The 16,918-nt window shown below is 32.5% G+C and overlaps 2 protein-coding genes across 2 annotated transcripts; one reads left to right on the top strand and one right to left on the bottom strand.

The window, feature by feature from the left end:
• Window positions 1-6,057: 6,057 nt before the first annotated feature.
• LOC8260556 (GDSL esterase/lipase At2g23540) lies at window positions 6,058-8,391 on the bottom strand. Its single transcript, XM_015721253.3, has 5 exons — window positions 7,990-8,391; window positions 7,753-7,883; window positions 6,995-7,243; window positions 6,629-6,884; window positions 6,058-6,529 (listed from the first exon to the last, which is right to left on the bottom strand). The coding sequence occupies exons 1-5, from the start codon at window positions 8,261-8,263 to the stop codon at window positions 6,306-6,308; spliced, it is 1,134 nt and encodes a 377-aa protein (XP_015576739.1). The 5' UTR covers window positions 8,264-8,391; the 3' UTR covers window positions 6,058-6,305.
• An 817-nt stretch (window positions 8,392-9,208) lies between these two features.
• On the top strand, window positions 9,209-15,803 carry LOC8260557 (protease 2). The gene is made up of 11 exons (XM_002522315.4): window positions 9,209-9,662; window positions 10,071-10,249; window positions 10,355-10,577; window positions 11,112-11,250; window positions 11,342-11,542; window positions 11,778-11,909; window positions 12,040-12,168; window positions 12,736-13,154; window positions 13,350-13,566; window positions 13,815-14,005; window positions 15,165-15,803. Exons 1-11 carry the CDS (start codon window positions 9,304-9,306, stop codon window positions 15,340-15,342), a joined length of 2,367 nt encoding a protein of 788 aa, XP_002522361.1. The 5' UTR covers window positions 9,209-9,303; the 3' UTR covers window positions 15,343-15,803.
• Window positions 15,804-16,918: the final 1,115 nt, after the last annotated feature.

The raw sequence follows: 16,918 nt of genomic DNA, 5'->3' as shown, positions 1-16,918 counted from the left end.
TGCTGTGTTTATGTGTGCTTTCTTTCTTTTTAAGATTAATTTCTTTGCTATTAAGATTAGTATCTATTAATCTACTATCTAATCTAACCACATATTATATTTTATGATGTGATCATATTTACATTAATCAACACATAAACTATAATAATATTTTAAAATCCATCACTATATCTCCAATATGATCTAAGATTTTCTTTAATTTGTTTGTTTTTTCTTTGGTGGTGGGGAAGGATGTGATAAGTTAGGTAAGAGACACTGGCAATTTGGAGTTGGCATTGGCATTATTGATAAAAAAAACAGGGGACCCATGTGCTTGAATCTTTGAAGGATTGATCTATAACATTATCATATATATATATATATATATATAGAACCATAAAAACAAAAAGAAAACACATTGTGTCACTTGTTTGCTTTTGTTGCCATTAATTGAGAAAAGAAGATAGTCTGGTCTTGATAAGGATTATAGTACGGGTAGAAAGAGTATTTGGAGCAAACAAGGTAGCTAGCTTCTAGCTACATTCCAAATTCCAATAATACAACCATTATGCATGAGACATATAGCCTTTTTCTTTTGCATAATTATTCACTAAATATGTCTGCAAAGAGTACCTTACAACTATGGACAGTGTGGAGAAAAGGTTAAGGAGACCAAAAAAAGATAATTTATTGAGTTTTATTCTTTTATATTTATGTAAAACATTTGAAATTTAATAAAATTTAAAATTTTAATGCCTACTCTATTGCAATTCTGTAATTTTCTAATCGAATAAGCCTTTACATGAATTAGTATTATCATCACAAATTAAAGAATAGATCTAGCGCATTGGTTAAATTTATAAATTTTTATTAATAAAATTGTTTACATTTATATATTTTAAATTAAATAAAATTTATGATTATAAAAGAATATAATTTAATAAAAATAAATATTTAATTTTGTATTTAATATTTTATTATATTATATAAGATAAAATTAATAAAAATAATAATACATCAAGATAAAATATAACAATATTATATATATAGATATTATTCCATAAGAAATATTTTTTAATATAAAATTTAAAATAAATAATTTATTATAATATAATATTTTTTATTTCTATCTGTTCTAAATTATTTATATAAAAAAGATTTCCATATTTTTAATGTAACGAGAGTATTTCTTCGCTTAGTGAGACTAATATGAAATAAATAACAATTGAATGAGTGTCAAATCAAAGGGAGTGTGATTAGCGAATAATAAAACAAGTGGGTTGCAGCTCACGCCATTTTGTTCACCATGTGAGAAAATTCCACTTGGATTTTTCTGGAAGAAAAGAAAAACCTGTCATGCAACAAGTGTAATCATTTGAATTAGATTTCACCAATTATCTCTCTAATGTCAGCTTCTTTCTTCCCTTACTCTTTCCCTAATATAATTTCAAACCAAAGATAACCCCATATTATTATTATAATCTATATACTATACTACTAACCTAAATTGCATACACTAATAAACAATTTCCTAAGTCTCCACTCAAATAATTAATACTACATAAATTCTCTGTGGGCTAGACATGATCCTAGACATTTTACTTAATCCCCACTATTCAACATATCATGCACTAGTGACTCTTTCTAGGCAAGTATTATTACTTAATTCATTCTTCATTTGGATCAAAAGTAATTCATTAAACATTAAAAGATTGATGATATTTTCTTTTTTTTTTTTTTTAAATTCAATGGACCGTAACTCTACAATATATAACTTTTATATCTCGCACTGTAAAAGTATTAGCTAAATTAGAACGCGTAATATTTATATATTATATAATTAAAATTTTATTTTATAAAATAAAAAAAAAATTTATGTAAAGCTTTGAGATTATAATAAGTGAAATACTCAGATATTAATATTAAAACCAATTAAAAAGCATGTGGGTGTGTGTATACACAAAAGATTGAAGAAGCTAAGCGGGTAAAAGAAGCTGTGCTGTTATGTTAGGGAGAGAGAGAGAGGTGGGACAGGAGGAGGAGCGACAGAATCATGGATGTCGGGGCAGCGTGGGAAACAATAATTGGGTCTTCCCTCTGATTTCGGACGCGTCATGTCCGCATCAGATTCCTCCTCCGTACTCTCTCCCCCCTCTTCCTTCTCTAATCTCTTCCCGGATTTTTCGCTCAATGTTCCCATTACCAAACAATTTCCCTTCCTTCCTTCCCCCTATTTCTCTCTTCTCTCCGTCTGTTTTCACCCTTGATTTCCTTCTTCTTCTGGTTATTCTCCCATCCCACGGCTATTGTTTTCTGTCAGATGTACTCTTCTTGCCACATTATGCTATATCGTGTCACAGTCATCAGTCAAAGCTTGCTTCGACAATTAGATTAGTAAATTACCAAAATACTCACCTACTCTCTACTCCTCTTCGCCCTCTCCTGTTCTCTATATCTTCACTTGTACAAATTTCTTGTTCTGTATCATATAAGATTTAATATTATTTTTATTTTACTAATTTATTAATATATAATGAAATATTACAATTATAAATTATATATAATCATATAAACGTAATTTTTTAAAACCAATAATTACTAGTATATATTTAGTCTAATATTAGTTGAGATTTATACATTTAAATAGTTTAAAAATAAAAATAAAATCTAACTTAAACCTTACAAACTAAAAATATATTTTTTTAAACATTAATAATGCAAGAAATAATTAATATATTTGTTGAATGGCACATAAAAAATCCATGCACGGTGGTCACCATGCAAATTTCTTTTTTCTTTTTTTGAATTCCGGTCACCATGCAAATTAAAGCACGCACAAAACGCAGAATGATTTCATTGGATGGACGGTTTATATGTCTTTTTCATTTTGAATTACATTTATGTATTTGTTGTCTACTAGCTAGTTCCTTGGATCCACCAAAGCACTAAATATTGTGAATTAAGGCTATTATTAATACCCTCTTAAACTTAGATTAATGATGTGAAAAATTAAACATATGATATTACTAAAACTTTTTCATCAGTCATGAGAAGGAAATTAGAGAAAGGTAATTAAAACCCTAATTGCAAAACCCCCCCCCCCCAAAAAAAAAAAGAAGTGTTTACATACATTGATCAATGGACCAGCTATTATCAATCAAGTGGCATTCCATAAAGTGAGAGAGTCTAATTTCAATAGGTAATCACAATATACCTAATAGCTACTACTGCATTAATATTGATGATTAGTTATTATCATAATTTTTTACACCTCTTAATTTTTTTTAATTAATTGTTTTCATTAAACTTCGACTTAAGAATTTAAAATTTTAAAAATAATATCAATTAATTAAAATTAATTAGTCCTCTTTAAATAATTTTTAAATTATTTAATATTAGACATGCATCTATTACCGTTTTGTCCCGCTAACCAATGGGTGTCTCTTTCAAACCATTTTTAATTGAATTTTGAGACACACTTTCAATTACTAAATTTAGAGAATATCATTCAAACCCATTTTAAGGAAAAAGCTGAACAGAGATGTATTTAAGCGAAGGAAGAAGAAGAATATAAATACTAAAAAGCAACAAAAAGAAAGATTCACTTAAATTCCCAACAAGATAAAGGGGTTCTTCATTTTTCACCCATTTAGTTCCCTTACTAAACAAGTAAGAAGCCATTGTCGGAACCAATTACTAGACCAAAATTTGCAATAGAAGAGGTATGGAAACAAATAAAACAAAGGGGGAAGCAGCTTATAGTATCTCGGTCATGTGTACAAATATAGAGATTCAAGTCAAGGAATGAGTCAAGAAACTAAGCAAGAAGAGGGTAAGGCGTAGGGTCCAGTGAAAAAAGAGAGGGAGAGGGAGAGGGAGTGTCAGGTGTCGGTGGTGGTGGTGGTGGTGGGGGAGAGGGGGGGGGCTGAATTCTGGGGCATTGCAGAGGCACGCGCGGCCTCAGTAGCCATCTAAATGTCTACTTGACAATATCATAAGTCACTTTCAAAAGAAGAACATATTGTTTCAGCTTCATGCTCATCATGCAGCAGCATTTCCCTCTGCCCACTGCTTATTCGGTCGCCCATAATAGCTGACATTTCGTCTCTCTTCACTCTTTTTGCCCCCCTTTTTTTTTTTTATTATTATTATCTTTCCTATAATTCTTATTATGATTCATTCTCCTTTTCTTTTTCTTTTTGTCATTTTCTTCCTCCTCTATTATTTACATCTTCATCCCCAAGTTTTATCATATCATTGATCCAAGGGGAACATGTTTTCTATCCCCTCACTGTTTATCCCAAAAAAAAAAGAGCCAAAGGAATTACTTCTAATAATTTGTTATTCCTAGACATGTTCAAACGACAGACCACTGGTCAGCCAGAAAAAGCTTTTTTCCTGGGGTAGGGGGAAGAGAAAGAATATAAGTTAATAAAAACCTTCAAAGTTGGACCGGCATATAAAAAAAATAAACAAAAAAACTTTAATATTTTGGAAATTGGTAAATTTCTCACCATCTCTTGCGTTTAGAAATGTTAATCGGTCTAATATATGTCTAATAAAAAAATTTAAATTTAAATTCTGTTAAATTATAATTATTTAAATTTGTCTCAAAGATTTAATTTTATTATCCGTATTTGTTACTATTACTAATTAGTACTAGAATCTGCCTAAAATCTGATTATCACTTATATTGTAATTTGAATATATAATCGGATGATGGATATTTTATCAATTAAAAATCCATTTATCTATCTATATAATATATTAATTTTTGAAAATTAATTTTTTTTGACACGGATGTTTAAATTTTAACACATAAAAATTTTATCTGAACATTATTTTTTGAGACATGAGATTCAGGTATATATGTAATTTTATAAAAAATTTTCTATTAATTTATTAATTAATAAGAATATATTCCTAATTAAATATCGCCTCTAATTTCAAAAGGTTTAAAAGTTTAAATCTAGACCCCATTTGAATATTAAAATTAAATTTTAAACACATCCTAAACTTATTTATAACTACTTATATTCATTTTGTTAGAATTTAATCGGATTAGATACTAAAAAATACCTCCACAGGACTGCCATCCCTGTCCCTCCTTACTTCCCTCTATCATTGAGAAACCAAAGCTCAATTTCAAGTGCTCAAACTTATAATTTCAACTAAGCCCAATTTCTATTTACATTTTACAATGCAGCTAGTATAGAATGTCACTTTAACATGTAATTATATATATATATATATATATATATATATATATATATATATATTTTTTTTTTTCTCCTTTGTTTTTAGTAAAGGAAGAAAAAGGTTTTAATACCAAATATTCATTCTTAAAGTTGTCTCCTATGTACCAATTCAAGTGCACTTCATTTAAAACCATATTATCGTATGGGCATAATTTTTTTTTGATGTGTGTTGGTCAAGTACAGGAGAGAGTAACTCATGGGCAACCTACTTCAATGATTTTCTTGGATTAGGGTAGGTGGGTGGTTCTCCAATCTCAAAGAACCCAAAGGTACTGTACTAAGTACTAACCTTTTCTTGTACCTACACATGCAGCCAATGGTAGGACAAGCCTCAATTTTGGGTCTAGAAATGGTGCTCATTTCTAGTTCAACCTCCTCAACTAACATTGAAATTATCAAACGTGCCAGTCTCGATTACTACAAGGGAAATCATAATTTCATTGTGGTTGCCCCCTTTTAATCTTAAAAAAATGGAAATGAAATTAAAATTTCCACCGGTGTACATAATATATTTTGACAAACCAATAATAAAGAGAGTAAAATGGCTTAATTGCCTAAACAAAATATTACTATGATCTATCTAATGCATCTGATCTTTGTTGAAAAACAAACACCTGTTTCAGCAAAATGGTGCGTTTTGAAAATTTAAAACATTAAGGAAGTAAAAATATTTTATTTTTCCAGATGCAAGCTGAGCCAGTAAAGTTATTGTTGATTCATGTTAATAAGTGCAATTTCAAAGTTTTTTGGCAATTAAACCCAGATAATATAATTAATTTTTTAGTATCCTAAAATCCATAAGTAGCGTAGTTTCTGAATATACTTCAATACTAACATTTTATTTAAGCTCAATTTTGAGCCTGGAATTCGTATTTCAATCACTGTAATTCAGAAACCAAAGGTAAGTAAACAAAGAACAACAAACAGAAAAAAGGAAAGGAAAGGCAAATTGTCTATAAATGCTTCACCACTAATTAAGCAGAGCAAAACCCTCTTGATAGAACAAGAAATTGGATAGTACTCAAGCCCAAAAGAAGAACTCACTCACTCACTCGCACAGAATTACAATCAAAGATCTCTGAGTTGCCTGAGATTCACCGGAGAGATATACCTTTCATCTCCATCAAGTAGTTGCTTTGCAAGTAGAAGGTTAGCAGCCTCACTTGGATGGTAAGGGTCCCAAAATACATGTTTGGAACGATCCTGGCACATACTAGATGTAGGTCCACATGGAACTATCCCTGCAAATTGCCCTCCATTTCCACAACAAGCTCTGGTTGCTGTTGTAAACCCTGCATATAATTAAAAATTTACTATTATACAAGCCTCGTATTAACCATTTAGACTTTTAAATCCAACGGTTCTTTAACATGGTATCACAGCCGACTCACCATATTTTCCGTAGTTTGTGATAAGTTCCATGACAAGTGCATACACATTGGCATGAACAAATGTAGCTCCATGAAGGTTATCATTCAGTTCAGCAAGCAAATCCTTTAATCTACCATTGTACTGAACCGCTAACTTATTAGCCAATTCCACACATTCATTTTCCTTCAGTTGGTTTATAGTCTTCTGATATGGTATGCAGCCAATTGGTCCAACATTTCCAATAACAAACTTCCGAGCGTCCAATTTATATAATCTCTGCCACAGAGACATCCATTTTGAAAACACATATCAATCACAGGCAATTAAATCAAGTGAGTGTGATATGACTACACTTGCTTGAATGTTTGGACTTAATATTTACTTACGGTAAGTTGGGCTCTTAAGTGGTTAAGCATGTCATCGATGAATGCGTCAGGACTTTCAGAAATTCTTGCTCCGACAGACAGAACTGGAAGAAGGTAATTGTTTAGGAAATCATTAGCTCCAACTGTAATAGAGAAGATTGATTTCCTCATAATGTATTCTCTTGCCTTGGATGCACCCAACAATTTATCGAACTCTCTTCTAGTAATGTTAAAATAGTCTATTTGAATGTCCATGCTTAGCCTATTAACCTGCATTTGTTAAACAAAAAAGATTACAAATGTGTAATTAATTAGTTTTTTTATCTTTAAATAATTCTAATTTCGATAAAAAATTATTAGCTAGACTCTATTTGGCATGTAAATCAATACAAATACAACACTTAATAAAGAATATTATATATTATTATGCAATTCATTTAGTCTATATATAACGTGCTAGACTGAGTCTATTCAGAAAGGGATGGGAGACTATCAATCACTGCTTAAGGCTCGCTTCCTCCAGCTATAACTGGGGCAGAGCACCAGGAATAGGGTGAAGGGGCATAGCGGTTCTAATAATTTTCATTTTTAGCTCCAAAAACTCTAGCAACAAGAGCCTCCCATTGGCGCTAATATGTTGTAAAAGTATATTGTAAAAGATGTCCTTTAATATCACATTTGTGCTTTTACGCTTTAACTATTGAGCTACTTGTGGTGGATAAGCAATTAAATTATTCATACTAAACCACTAAAAAGAAAAAGAGGAAAGTGCTCATTACAAATATTCTTCCAGTTGCATTCAAAATCCCTCCTCCTCCTGAAGCATAATTTACGCCATATAATATAGCTTTTCCTGTGGAATTTGGAGCTAGAAATGGGATAGCATAATTTGGTTGCCCTAGTTCTTCCCCTGAAAGAAGTTCAAAAGAAAATGTTCAAACAAAACAAAAATAAGAAAGTATAATTTAAACAAGATACTAATTTCAACTAACTGGCAAGAAAATAAATGTACTTGCCTACAATGTCTCCAATGGTTCTTCCATTGGTATACCGGCCGGTAGGGTTACCTCCGGACGACTTAAAATCAATTCCATTAGGTGGGATATTTGCCTTAGACAATGTTGGAAGGTAGTTATTGTTTCCAGCATCAACTAGAGAATCACCAAAAATGAAAGAAGCTGCTAAGCCAGAAGAACTACCACCATCTGCTGCCCTACTATAATAGCTCAAGTTTATAATGATAAGAAAAAGAAACAATAAGGGAAAGGTGTGAGCACCCTCTAAGGCCATTATGAGTTGTCTAGTAGTACTAGTAGGAGTGGCACTAAAAACATGCTAGAGAAATGCCCTAGCATTGAGTATTTATGTATCAGAAAAGTAGAGGAGAGAATCCATAGGTGAAACTTGCAAGCTTGTTGTAATTTGGTAAGACCTTTTCTAATGGGAAGAATAAAGAGGAAAGGGTTAACTGGTGGGGAAGACAAATGGGGTAGTTTATCAAACATTGTTGCATATTTCTCTTCTGTGTTATGAAGTTATGGATGTTGCTTTTGCAATACGCAAATGATTTTTCACTTATTGTAGGTCAAAGCATGAGGATTAATTTAATTAAGGTGGCATAGTGTAATTTAGTGGCCTAAAAATTTGAATTCAGGAATGTTCTAAATTGTTCGGTTTTAGATGTTCAAACTTGGAAGGCCGAGAATAAGGGTGCATACTTCATGGGTTTGGGTTAAAACATTTTCTCTACAAGAAGTGATCAATAAATGGGCTAAAACCCAGTAAATTCCAAAGGCCGAAATAATGTGTTAGTTTTCATATATATATATATATATATATATATATATATATATAATATTAATTAGTAAATTAATAATTAAAATACAATATTTATAATTATAAGTTAATATGAAATATCAAAGTAATAGGATAATTATCATCTTATGCAATATAATTTATTTTTTCTTTTGAAATCTTAAAACTTTTAGAAATTTTTCTTTTATCTCTTTTCTTATTGTTCTAAGATTAAATATAATAATCGGAATTAATGATGTACTTTTTAATAAACAATTTTTTTATATCTTAAGCTTTAACATATTATTATTCGTTTATATAAATGTGATGAAATTTAGATATGTGAAGAAAATATTAATTTAACCTATTGGGCCAATTCATATATATGAAGCCCAACATCATTCCAAGATTATCCAATTCAGCACTTCAGTTAATTTTTTATTTTTTTTGAAAAGACCCAAATCTTAACACGCTGGCAAAACCCACGCTATTTTATTGTACTATACGACGCCGCTTCCTTAAACCCCTCCAAAACCATGCGCCGCCTTCTAACGGCCTCTCGCCGCTACTACGGCGGTGTTCCTCTCCATGTCCGCCACTATAAGGCGCCAAAGAAAGCTCCACAACCACCCGCACCACCAAAACCTCCAAAGCCGCCACAAAAACCGCAATCGTTCACATTCTACGATGCCGTTTGGGAGGATCCGTACAGCTGGATGTCAAGCTTAAATGATAAAGTGGCGATGCGTCACATGGACGTGTACATGGAGCAAGAAGAGAAGTATACAGAAGCTGTCATGTCTGATACTGAAAAGCTTCAAAGTAAACTTCAATCTGAAATGGCTTCCAGGTTGCAGTTTGACCTTTCTACACTTCCTGTTCGCTGGGGCCCTTGGTAATTCCTAAAGCTTACCATAATATGCACTATACTCTATGCTGTTTCTCAATTAGTAACTTTTAGTTTTAGTTTTTATATTTTAACGAAAATTATATGATTTTGAGAGACTGAAGTGTTTCACAATAATTAATAAGAAAGACATAGGGACTGAAGAGCATATTTACATTTTAGGATTAAAATATAGTTATCTTTAACATTTTTAGGGACTAAGCTGTGGTAATAATGAATCTTTTCTTTTTTTAAATAAAAGTTTATAAGCAGGGACTGAGGTGTAGGGTGTTATCAAACTCAAAACACTAAATTTGCTAATTATAGAATGGTGTGGACTAAAATGTACATTACTGTAATTAACCTAAGAAAGAGAATTGAGTGTTCTTTTTCTGGTTTAATGTTTGTATTTTGCAGGTTATACTATAGAAGAGTTGAAGAAGGAAAGCAATACCCAGTGCTATGTAGAAGATTGTTAAGTTTAAATGAAGAGTTTATTTCTAATAAATTACCTGCTAGTGGGTTTGATTTCACCTCTGGTAAAAAAATTGAACAGAAACTTCTTGATTATAATCAAGAAGCTGAGAGATTTGGAGGTATTGATATTTGAGTGAATTAAATTTGGGCAAAAAAATTGTTCTTTTGGTTTTGGTTTTGTTTCTGGATTTGTTTTATTTTTAATTTTGAACTGGTTTTTGTAGGTTATGCTTATGAAGAATTATCCGAAGTGTCACCTGATCATAAGTTTCTTGCATATACTATGTACGATAAGGAAAATGATTGGTTTAGGTTATCAGTGAGGAATTTGAATTCTGGTGCATTGTGTAGTAAGCCTCAAGCTGACAGGGTTTCGAATTTGGCTTGGGCTAAGGATGGCCAAGCACTGCTTTATGTTGTTACTGATCAATATAAGAGGCCTTGCCGGTAAGTTTTTTGTGGATTTTTATATCGTTTCAATAAGGGCGAGTCTTGGCGTAATTGATACAGTTGTTCCTTTGATGACCTGTTGGTCATGGGCTCGAGGTGTGGAAACTGCCTTTGTGCAAAAGAAGTGCGGAAGGTTGCATACTTATGTATTCCACCCTCCCTCTACCCCTGCACTAACTAGAGACCACTTTGTGCACTGGGTTGGAGATGTAAATAGAATCCTATGTTGAATAAGTATATCCTTGGTGAACCTCAACAAATTGGTTGCCGATCCAAGTGACTTATAAGTGGAGTAGATTGGCTCCTAACACAAGCCAATTGGTTTGTGCAAGTAAGGTTCCAACCCCATGTATATAACAACTATATGAGTGTGGCCCAGCACTGTCAAGGCCAATAGAGTTTCTATAGAGCTCGTTCTATCATTCAATGTGTTTCATCTTGTTGTCCGTTCCTTTTTTAGATTCAATGAAATAAGTTCCTTTTTTCAGACTCAACAAAATAAACTTAGAGTTCTCTCTTTTTCTTGATCAGGTTATACTGTAGCATGATTGGATCAACTGATGAAGATGTTTTGCTTTTAGATGAACCAAATGACAATGTTTTCATTAACATAAGACATACAAAAGATTTTCACTTTGTGACTGTCAATACATTTTCAACATCTTCAAAGGTATTACTTTGAGAATAATACTTTGTGCTAGCATTGAGATTCTGAAATTGATCTCACTTAAAATGGTATAACAATCATGACCACAGTTTAGGTCTTTCTAATGAATGCAGCTGATCCATTGTCTGGTATGACATTAGTCTGGGAGTGTGAAGCTCAAGCTCATTGCATCATTGAACATCATCAAGGATACCTCTATTTATTCACTGATGCCGCCAAGGAGAGCAAGTTAGCTGATCATCACTATCTTCTTTGTAGTCCTGTTGATGCTTCTTCAAGTCCAAGATTATGGGAGGTTAGTGGACTAATCAGATCCCTATATGCAATCATTCCTTTCCTGGTTCACTTCTAACAAGGATCTTTCATTCATTGTCGTTTGACTCTGGTGATGTGTTTGCTGCATTTCTTCTTTTTATCTTCTTATTTTCATTAATGTATAGATGTTGGATACTTCATATCAACAATTTTTTAGTTAATAAGTAGTACACAGTAGTGCAATATCTTTACATAATTGACATCATTTATTGCAGAGTGTATTCAAAGATGACCAAGATTTGATTATTGTGGATGTTGATTTCTGTGATACACACTTGGTACTAATTGTAAGGGAAGGTTGGAGCTTTAGACTTTGTTCAGTTCCTCTACCTTTACCTGCTGGGTTGGTGAGAAATCAAACACTAATGTCTTGGGAAATGTTAAATTAAGTAGTGGCGGTAACAGTTTCCTCATGAATATTTGATGTGATACAGTTTTTTTTTTTTCTTTTTTTCTTTTTTTTCTTTTTTATTGCAGAAAGGTGCTAATCTGGAAGAGCTCAAACCTAGGTTTCTTCCTCTTCCAAAACATGTTTCTCAAATTTCACCAGGAGCAAATTATGACTACAACTCATCAACCATGCGCTTTACAATATCATCACTAGTGGTATGAGTTATTTTGGCCTTAACTTCAGTAAATGGTTTTAGGATGCTTCTATAGTATTCTACATTCGTATTACGTATATCCTGCTGTACGAGATGAAGTTTATACACAGATACTGATTTAGGTATTGAAAACACAGATGGAAACTGTTTCAACGAGTTCTTTAAAACATCTGGTTCTTGTAACACCATACATACTACCTCTTGATTTCCAAACTGTATTTAGACCTTGGTTTACTAGGTTAGCTATGAAATAATATGACTAAATTTGTCCTAGATTGTTGACTTTCAGCTGGTGGCTAAATTTATATGGTTTTAGTGTCCAGGATTGAGGTTGACAGGGACTGTATAACACGTCTTTGCTTTTCATTTACTGGATTTCTGCCATATGTTATCTCATGTGGCTGGATATTCTCTCAAACTTCAGTTACAGGGAGGAAAAGAAATTTCTATTTGACCATTACTCGAGCCATGTGGATATTTTTCTACGAGTATTTTTGTGTCTTTGTTCCATTTGTTTTATTAAAAGTTTGCATCTCCAGTCAAATCCGTGTGTCCAAAACTATTACAGATGCCAGATGCTGTAGTTGATTATGATCTATCAAACGGCAAGTGGAATATCATTCAACAACAAAACATGCTCTATGAAAGAACAAAAGTCTTGTATGGCACAGCCTCTTCTGCGAGTATCACCAGTAAATCCTCAGACTACTTAAATCCTGATTATTCAAGTGAAGTCAAATCTGGAGATGAGAACTTGTGGAATGACCTTTCTGAGTTTTATGCTTGTGAACATTATCACGTCTCTTCTTATGATGGTGTTTCGGTTCCTCTAACGGTTATATTTTCGCATAAAAATAAGTCTGCAAATCAAAATCCTGGACTGCTTCACGGGCATGGAGCTTATGGTGAGTTACTTGACAAACGATGGCGTAGTGAGTTGAAAAGCCTTCTTGATCGCGGTTGGGTTATTGCATATGCTGATGTTAGGTTTGTTTTTCGTACACGCTGCTATTTGAAACATCTTTTTCTTTGTTTTTTATTTGGCTCAACTTGTCTGTTACATATATGCAGTAGTTTGAGTTCTTCTTATGAATTGGCTTACCCATTATTCAAAACTTTAATCTATAAAGCATTTTGAGTATTCACTGCTTAACAATGCTGAACTAACTGGTATTTTTGCAGAGGTGGAGGTGGTCAGGGTAAGAATTGGCATCATAATGGTAGACGCACAAAGAAACTTAATTCCATCAAAGATTATATCTCTTGTGCAAAATTCCTTGTTGAAAATGAAATTGTTCAAGAAAAAAAGCTTGCTGGCTGGGGATATAGTGCTGGAGGACTTTTGGTTGCATCAGCCATAAATTGCTGCCCGGATTTGTTTCGTGCTGTAGTCTTGAAGGTACTCATTGATCTGTACGTCTACTTCTGTGTTTCTTTCATTTTTCACTCCTTAAGCTGTGCGCATGAAGGTTCACAGCTTTTGTTAAACCAATCTTTCCTTCTCTTAGTTTCTTGACATTTTTAATTGGACTGAAATAATAGAAGTTTTGCCAACATTTTCAATAATTAAAATGGAAAAAAGAGGGTGTAGTAGCTTTTGTTATATACTCATTTTATGTCAATTACATATTTTCTTATCTGCTTCAGGTCCCATTTCTCGATCCAACCAACACTCTTCTCTACCCAATTTTACCACTCACCGCAGCTGACTTTGAAGAGTTTGGATACCCTGGGGAGGCTGATGACTTTCATGCCATAAGGGAATATTCTCCATATGACAATATTCAGAAGGACGTTCTTTACCCTGCTGTACTGATAACCTCATCTTTCAACACACGGTAATTTCTCATCATACTTTGCTGTTTGCTGCTTATAGTTTTGAGCACAAATGCAAATGCAGCAAACCATGCATGAACTGTTCATGAACCTGTATGATATTGTTGAAATGAAAACCACTTTAAGTTGATTTGTGTTTTCAAACTGAAGGATAAGAGAAATAGAAGGGTCAAAAAGCTAACAATCAATAAATGTTTGAGAAGTATCTGTGAAGCTTTAAATAGGTTTATCATGTGAGGTTTCTCTTGAAATTTGAAACTTATTAACTGCCGTCATGTGTTCTTTCTTCTATTTGGCAACTTGAGACACTTTTGCTTTGGTCGTAAAAGGATGCTATATATTTTTATCTTATAAATAATCTTGTTCTGAATTCATGCCTGATGAATAACTTCCTTTAAGTGATCATGATGTTCCTGGTTTGAATCATTTGATTCAGAAGAGGTTTATTCCCTTTTAGTTGGATCATGGTGTGCTTCATCATAGATGGATGATGATGAAAATTTGTTATTTCTTGATCTATTAAGATACATAATAAATGGATGGATGCCATGAGTTTATTTCATGTGTATGCCTATGTTGGCAATCTTATAACAGGTTAAATCATTCATTTGTAATGAGTCAATGCATATGTGGAAAATAATGTTGAGATATCTGTCCTGCTAATCAATTTTAAAAAATGAAAGAAGATTGTTTTCTGGTGGAGGTACTCATTTCTAATTTTCCATTCTTTGATTGGTGACCTTTCTTCTAAATTTCTTTGTATATGCGTATGAATACATCATATGATTTTCTGACTTGGTTTTCATGAGCTTCAAATAAAACGTTAACTCCACCTGAACAAATTAGTCAAGCTTCAAGCTTATTCGTAAGTGAATTTTTTTCAATTTGTTGTCACTGAATACAGTTCCCTAATGAAGTGTGGAAAATCTGTAGTTATGTTAGCAAGTAAGCTGTGTGCATTATGTCTTATTATTATTATATGGGCTATAGACCTTAATTGTCGATCCATGAAATCAGTAATTAGTAGAAGCCCACTTTTTTATTCTTTTCCTGATAGCAATTTAGATAATGACATGGTGATCCTGTTACGTATCTTCAAAATCAATGGTTTATCTTTCTCATGAATGGGTGTTCATGGACTTCATGTTTGGTGGCTTTCAGATTTGGGGTTTGGGAAGCAGCAAAATGGGTCGCGCGAGTTCGAGAGCGTGCTATTAATGACCCTAGCCGTCCAATACTGCTAAATTTAACAACAGAAATTGTGGAGGAGAACAGATATTTGCAGTGCAAGGAGTCTGCAATGGAAACTGCATTTCTTATAAGAATGATGGAAACATGAGATTAATATTCTTATTAGTGCCATCCTATCATCCCATCCTTGAATCTGTTATATGATCTTTATGACAAGTAGCCACGTGGAAGATTTATCTTCACGAAGGACAATCTTCAAGATTCGAATCACCTATAATGGTTCTGGTGTTTCATGTATTACAATCTATTTTAAGAGGGCAATGGCTGATGTGACCCATTTATGGTGCTTAACTTGCTAAAGCAGCCAATAAAAATCAGAACAGAAAAACTGAGACTGTAGACGAAGAAGACCTCCATTTGCTGGTGATGGGTTGCTTTCTCACTTTGAAATTGTAAGTTGGTTTTCTGTGTACATATAAATCTGATTGCTTATCGCACCAAGTAAAGTTATAATTTTGGTATGGTAACTATCTATCCTTACCTTATCTTCTTGTGATAAAAATATATAAAGCTTCATGATTCACTAATGTATATTTGTTTATATGTAAATAGCATTTTCATCTTCTAAGCCAACTAGGCTACTAAGCCTTGAACTGGCTGAAATTTGTCAATGGTTATCCATCATCATCAACCACCATATTAGGTCTCGAAAAGTATTTGTTTATGCTTATCTTTTAGATGGTGCAGTAGATTTCCCATTTGAAATAGTTGAACATTTTTGTAAATAGTTGATTATGACGTGTAAGGGATCTCTTGTTTTGTATCTTTGCTAGGAAAAGCATGTTTTCATAATCATTATCTGACTTGCATAAACGAATTTGCAGTCCCATGGCCAACCTGACTTTATAAAAAGGATCCACTCAAGTTCTCCTATATATATATCATGTTTTTTTTAAGTATGTAATCTTCAGCATTTTATGCATAAAAAGTGGGTATATAAATAAAACTATTCTTCATATATTTAAACATTATCAAACATATCATCTGCCATCCTTTTTACCAAAACATATAATTACTTTTTATTTCCAACTATTATCTTTTCATATTAAATTGGATATTATTGACTGTTTACGGGTATATTCATGCATGTGTATCTCAGGTACAATCATAATAAGTTAACATTAAAAACAAACACATTAAGAAAAGAAAAAAATGCATTATTAAGCTTCTAAATTTGATTTTATTTGATTTTATTGATTTTTTGTACTTCTATTTTAACTACATATACATCAATATGACAAATAAAAACCTCATTAAATAAGAAAAGATTTTGATCCAAATAAGTAAAAGTAAAACAAAATATAAGGACTCAGTAGATTAAAATAAAACTTTAAGTACTCAATAGAATAAAATTTAAAATTTTGGGACTTAATAATGGATTTGCCTAAAGAAAGAGAAGCAAGAATTATACATCATGGGAAACAAAACTCAATGGGTATGGCCCAAATATGATTATTGCTGCAAGGAAAGATACCCCAATCCCTTCACATTAGCATAGCTAAGGTCTATGATGATGTTGCATTATGTTCAAGGGAATATCTTATTTCCTGTTAACATCAAATCACTGTTCCTTGTGCATGAGTTCTCCCCTTTCCCCTACTTCTGTCAAGGAAAAAAAAGAAATAGATTTAAGCTGTCTTGAACTAGAATTTGTCAGCAAAAGA

Source organism: Ricinus communis, chromosome 7, assembly GCF_019578655.1.
Source record: "Ricinus communis isolate WT05 ecotype wild-type chromosome 7, ASM1957865v1, whole genome shotgun sequence".
NCBI lineage: Eukaryota > Viridiplantae > Streptophyta > Magnoliopsida > Malpighiales > Euphorbiaceae > Ricinus > Ricinus communis.
Note: the sequence above shows the minus strand (reverse complement) of the source record. Positions and strands in the feature narration are given on the sequence as shown.

Bases quoted from the DNA above. Each gene is read 5' to 3' on its own strand.
- LOC8260556 (XM_015721253.3), bottom strand. From the start codon at position 8,263: ATGGCCTTAGAGGGTGCTCACACCTTTCCCTTATTGTTTCTTTTTCTT. The intron at 7,244-7,752 runs GTAATGAGCACT...TAACAAATGCAG, and splicing joins ATGCAACTGGAAGAATATTT to GTTAATAGGCTAAGCATGGA. The intron at 6,530-6,628 runs GTGAGTCGGCTG...AATTATATGCAG, and splicing joins CACAAACTACGGAAAATATG to GGTTTACAACAGCAACCAGA.
- LOC8260557 (XM_002522315.4), top strand. From the start codon at position 9,304: ATGCGCCGCCTTCTAACGGCCTCTCGCCGCTACTACGGCGGTGTTCCT. The intron at 10,250-10,354 runs GTATTGATATTT...TGGTTTTTGTAG, and splicing joins AGAAGCTGAGAGATTTGGAG to GTTATGCTTATGAAGAATTA. The intron at 14,006-15,164 runs GTAATTTCTCAT...GGTGGCTTTCAG, and splicing joins ACCTCATCTTTCAACACACG to ATTTGGGGTTTGGGAAGCAG.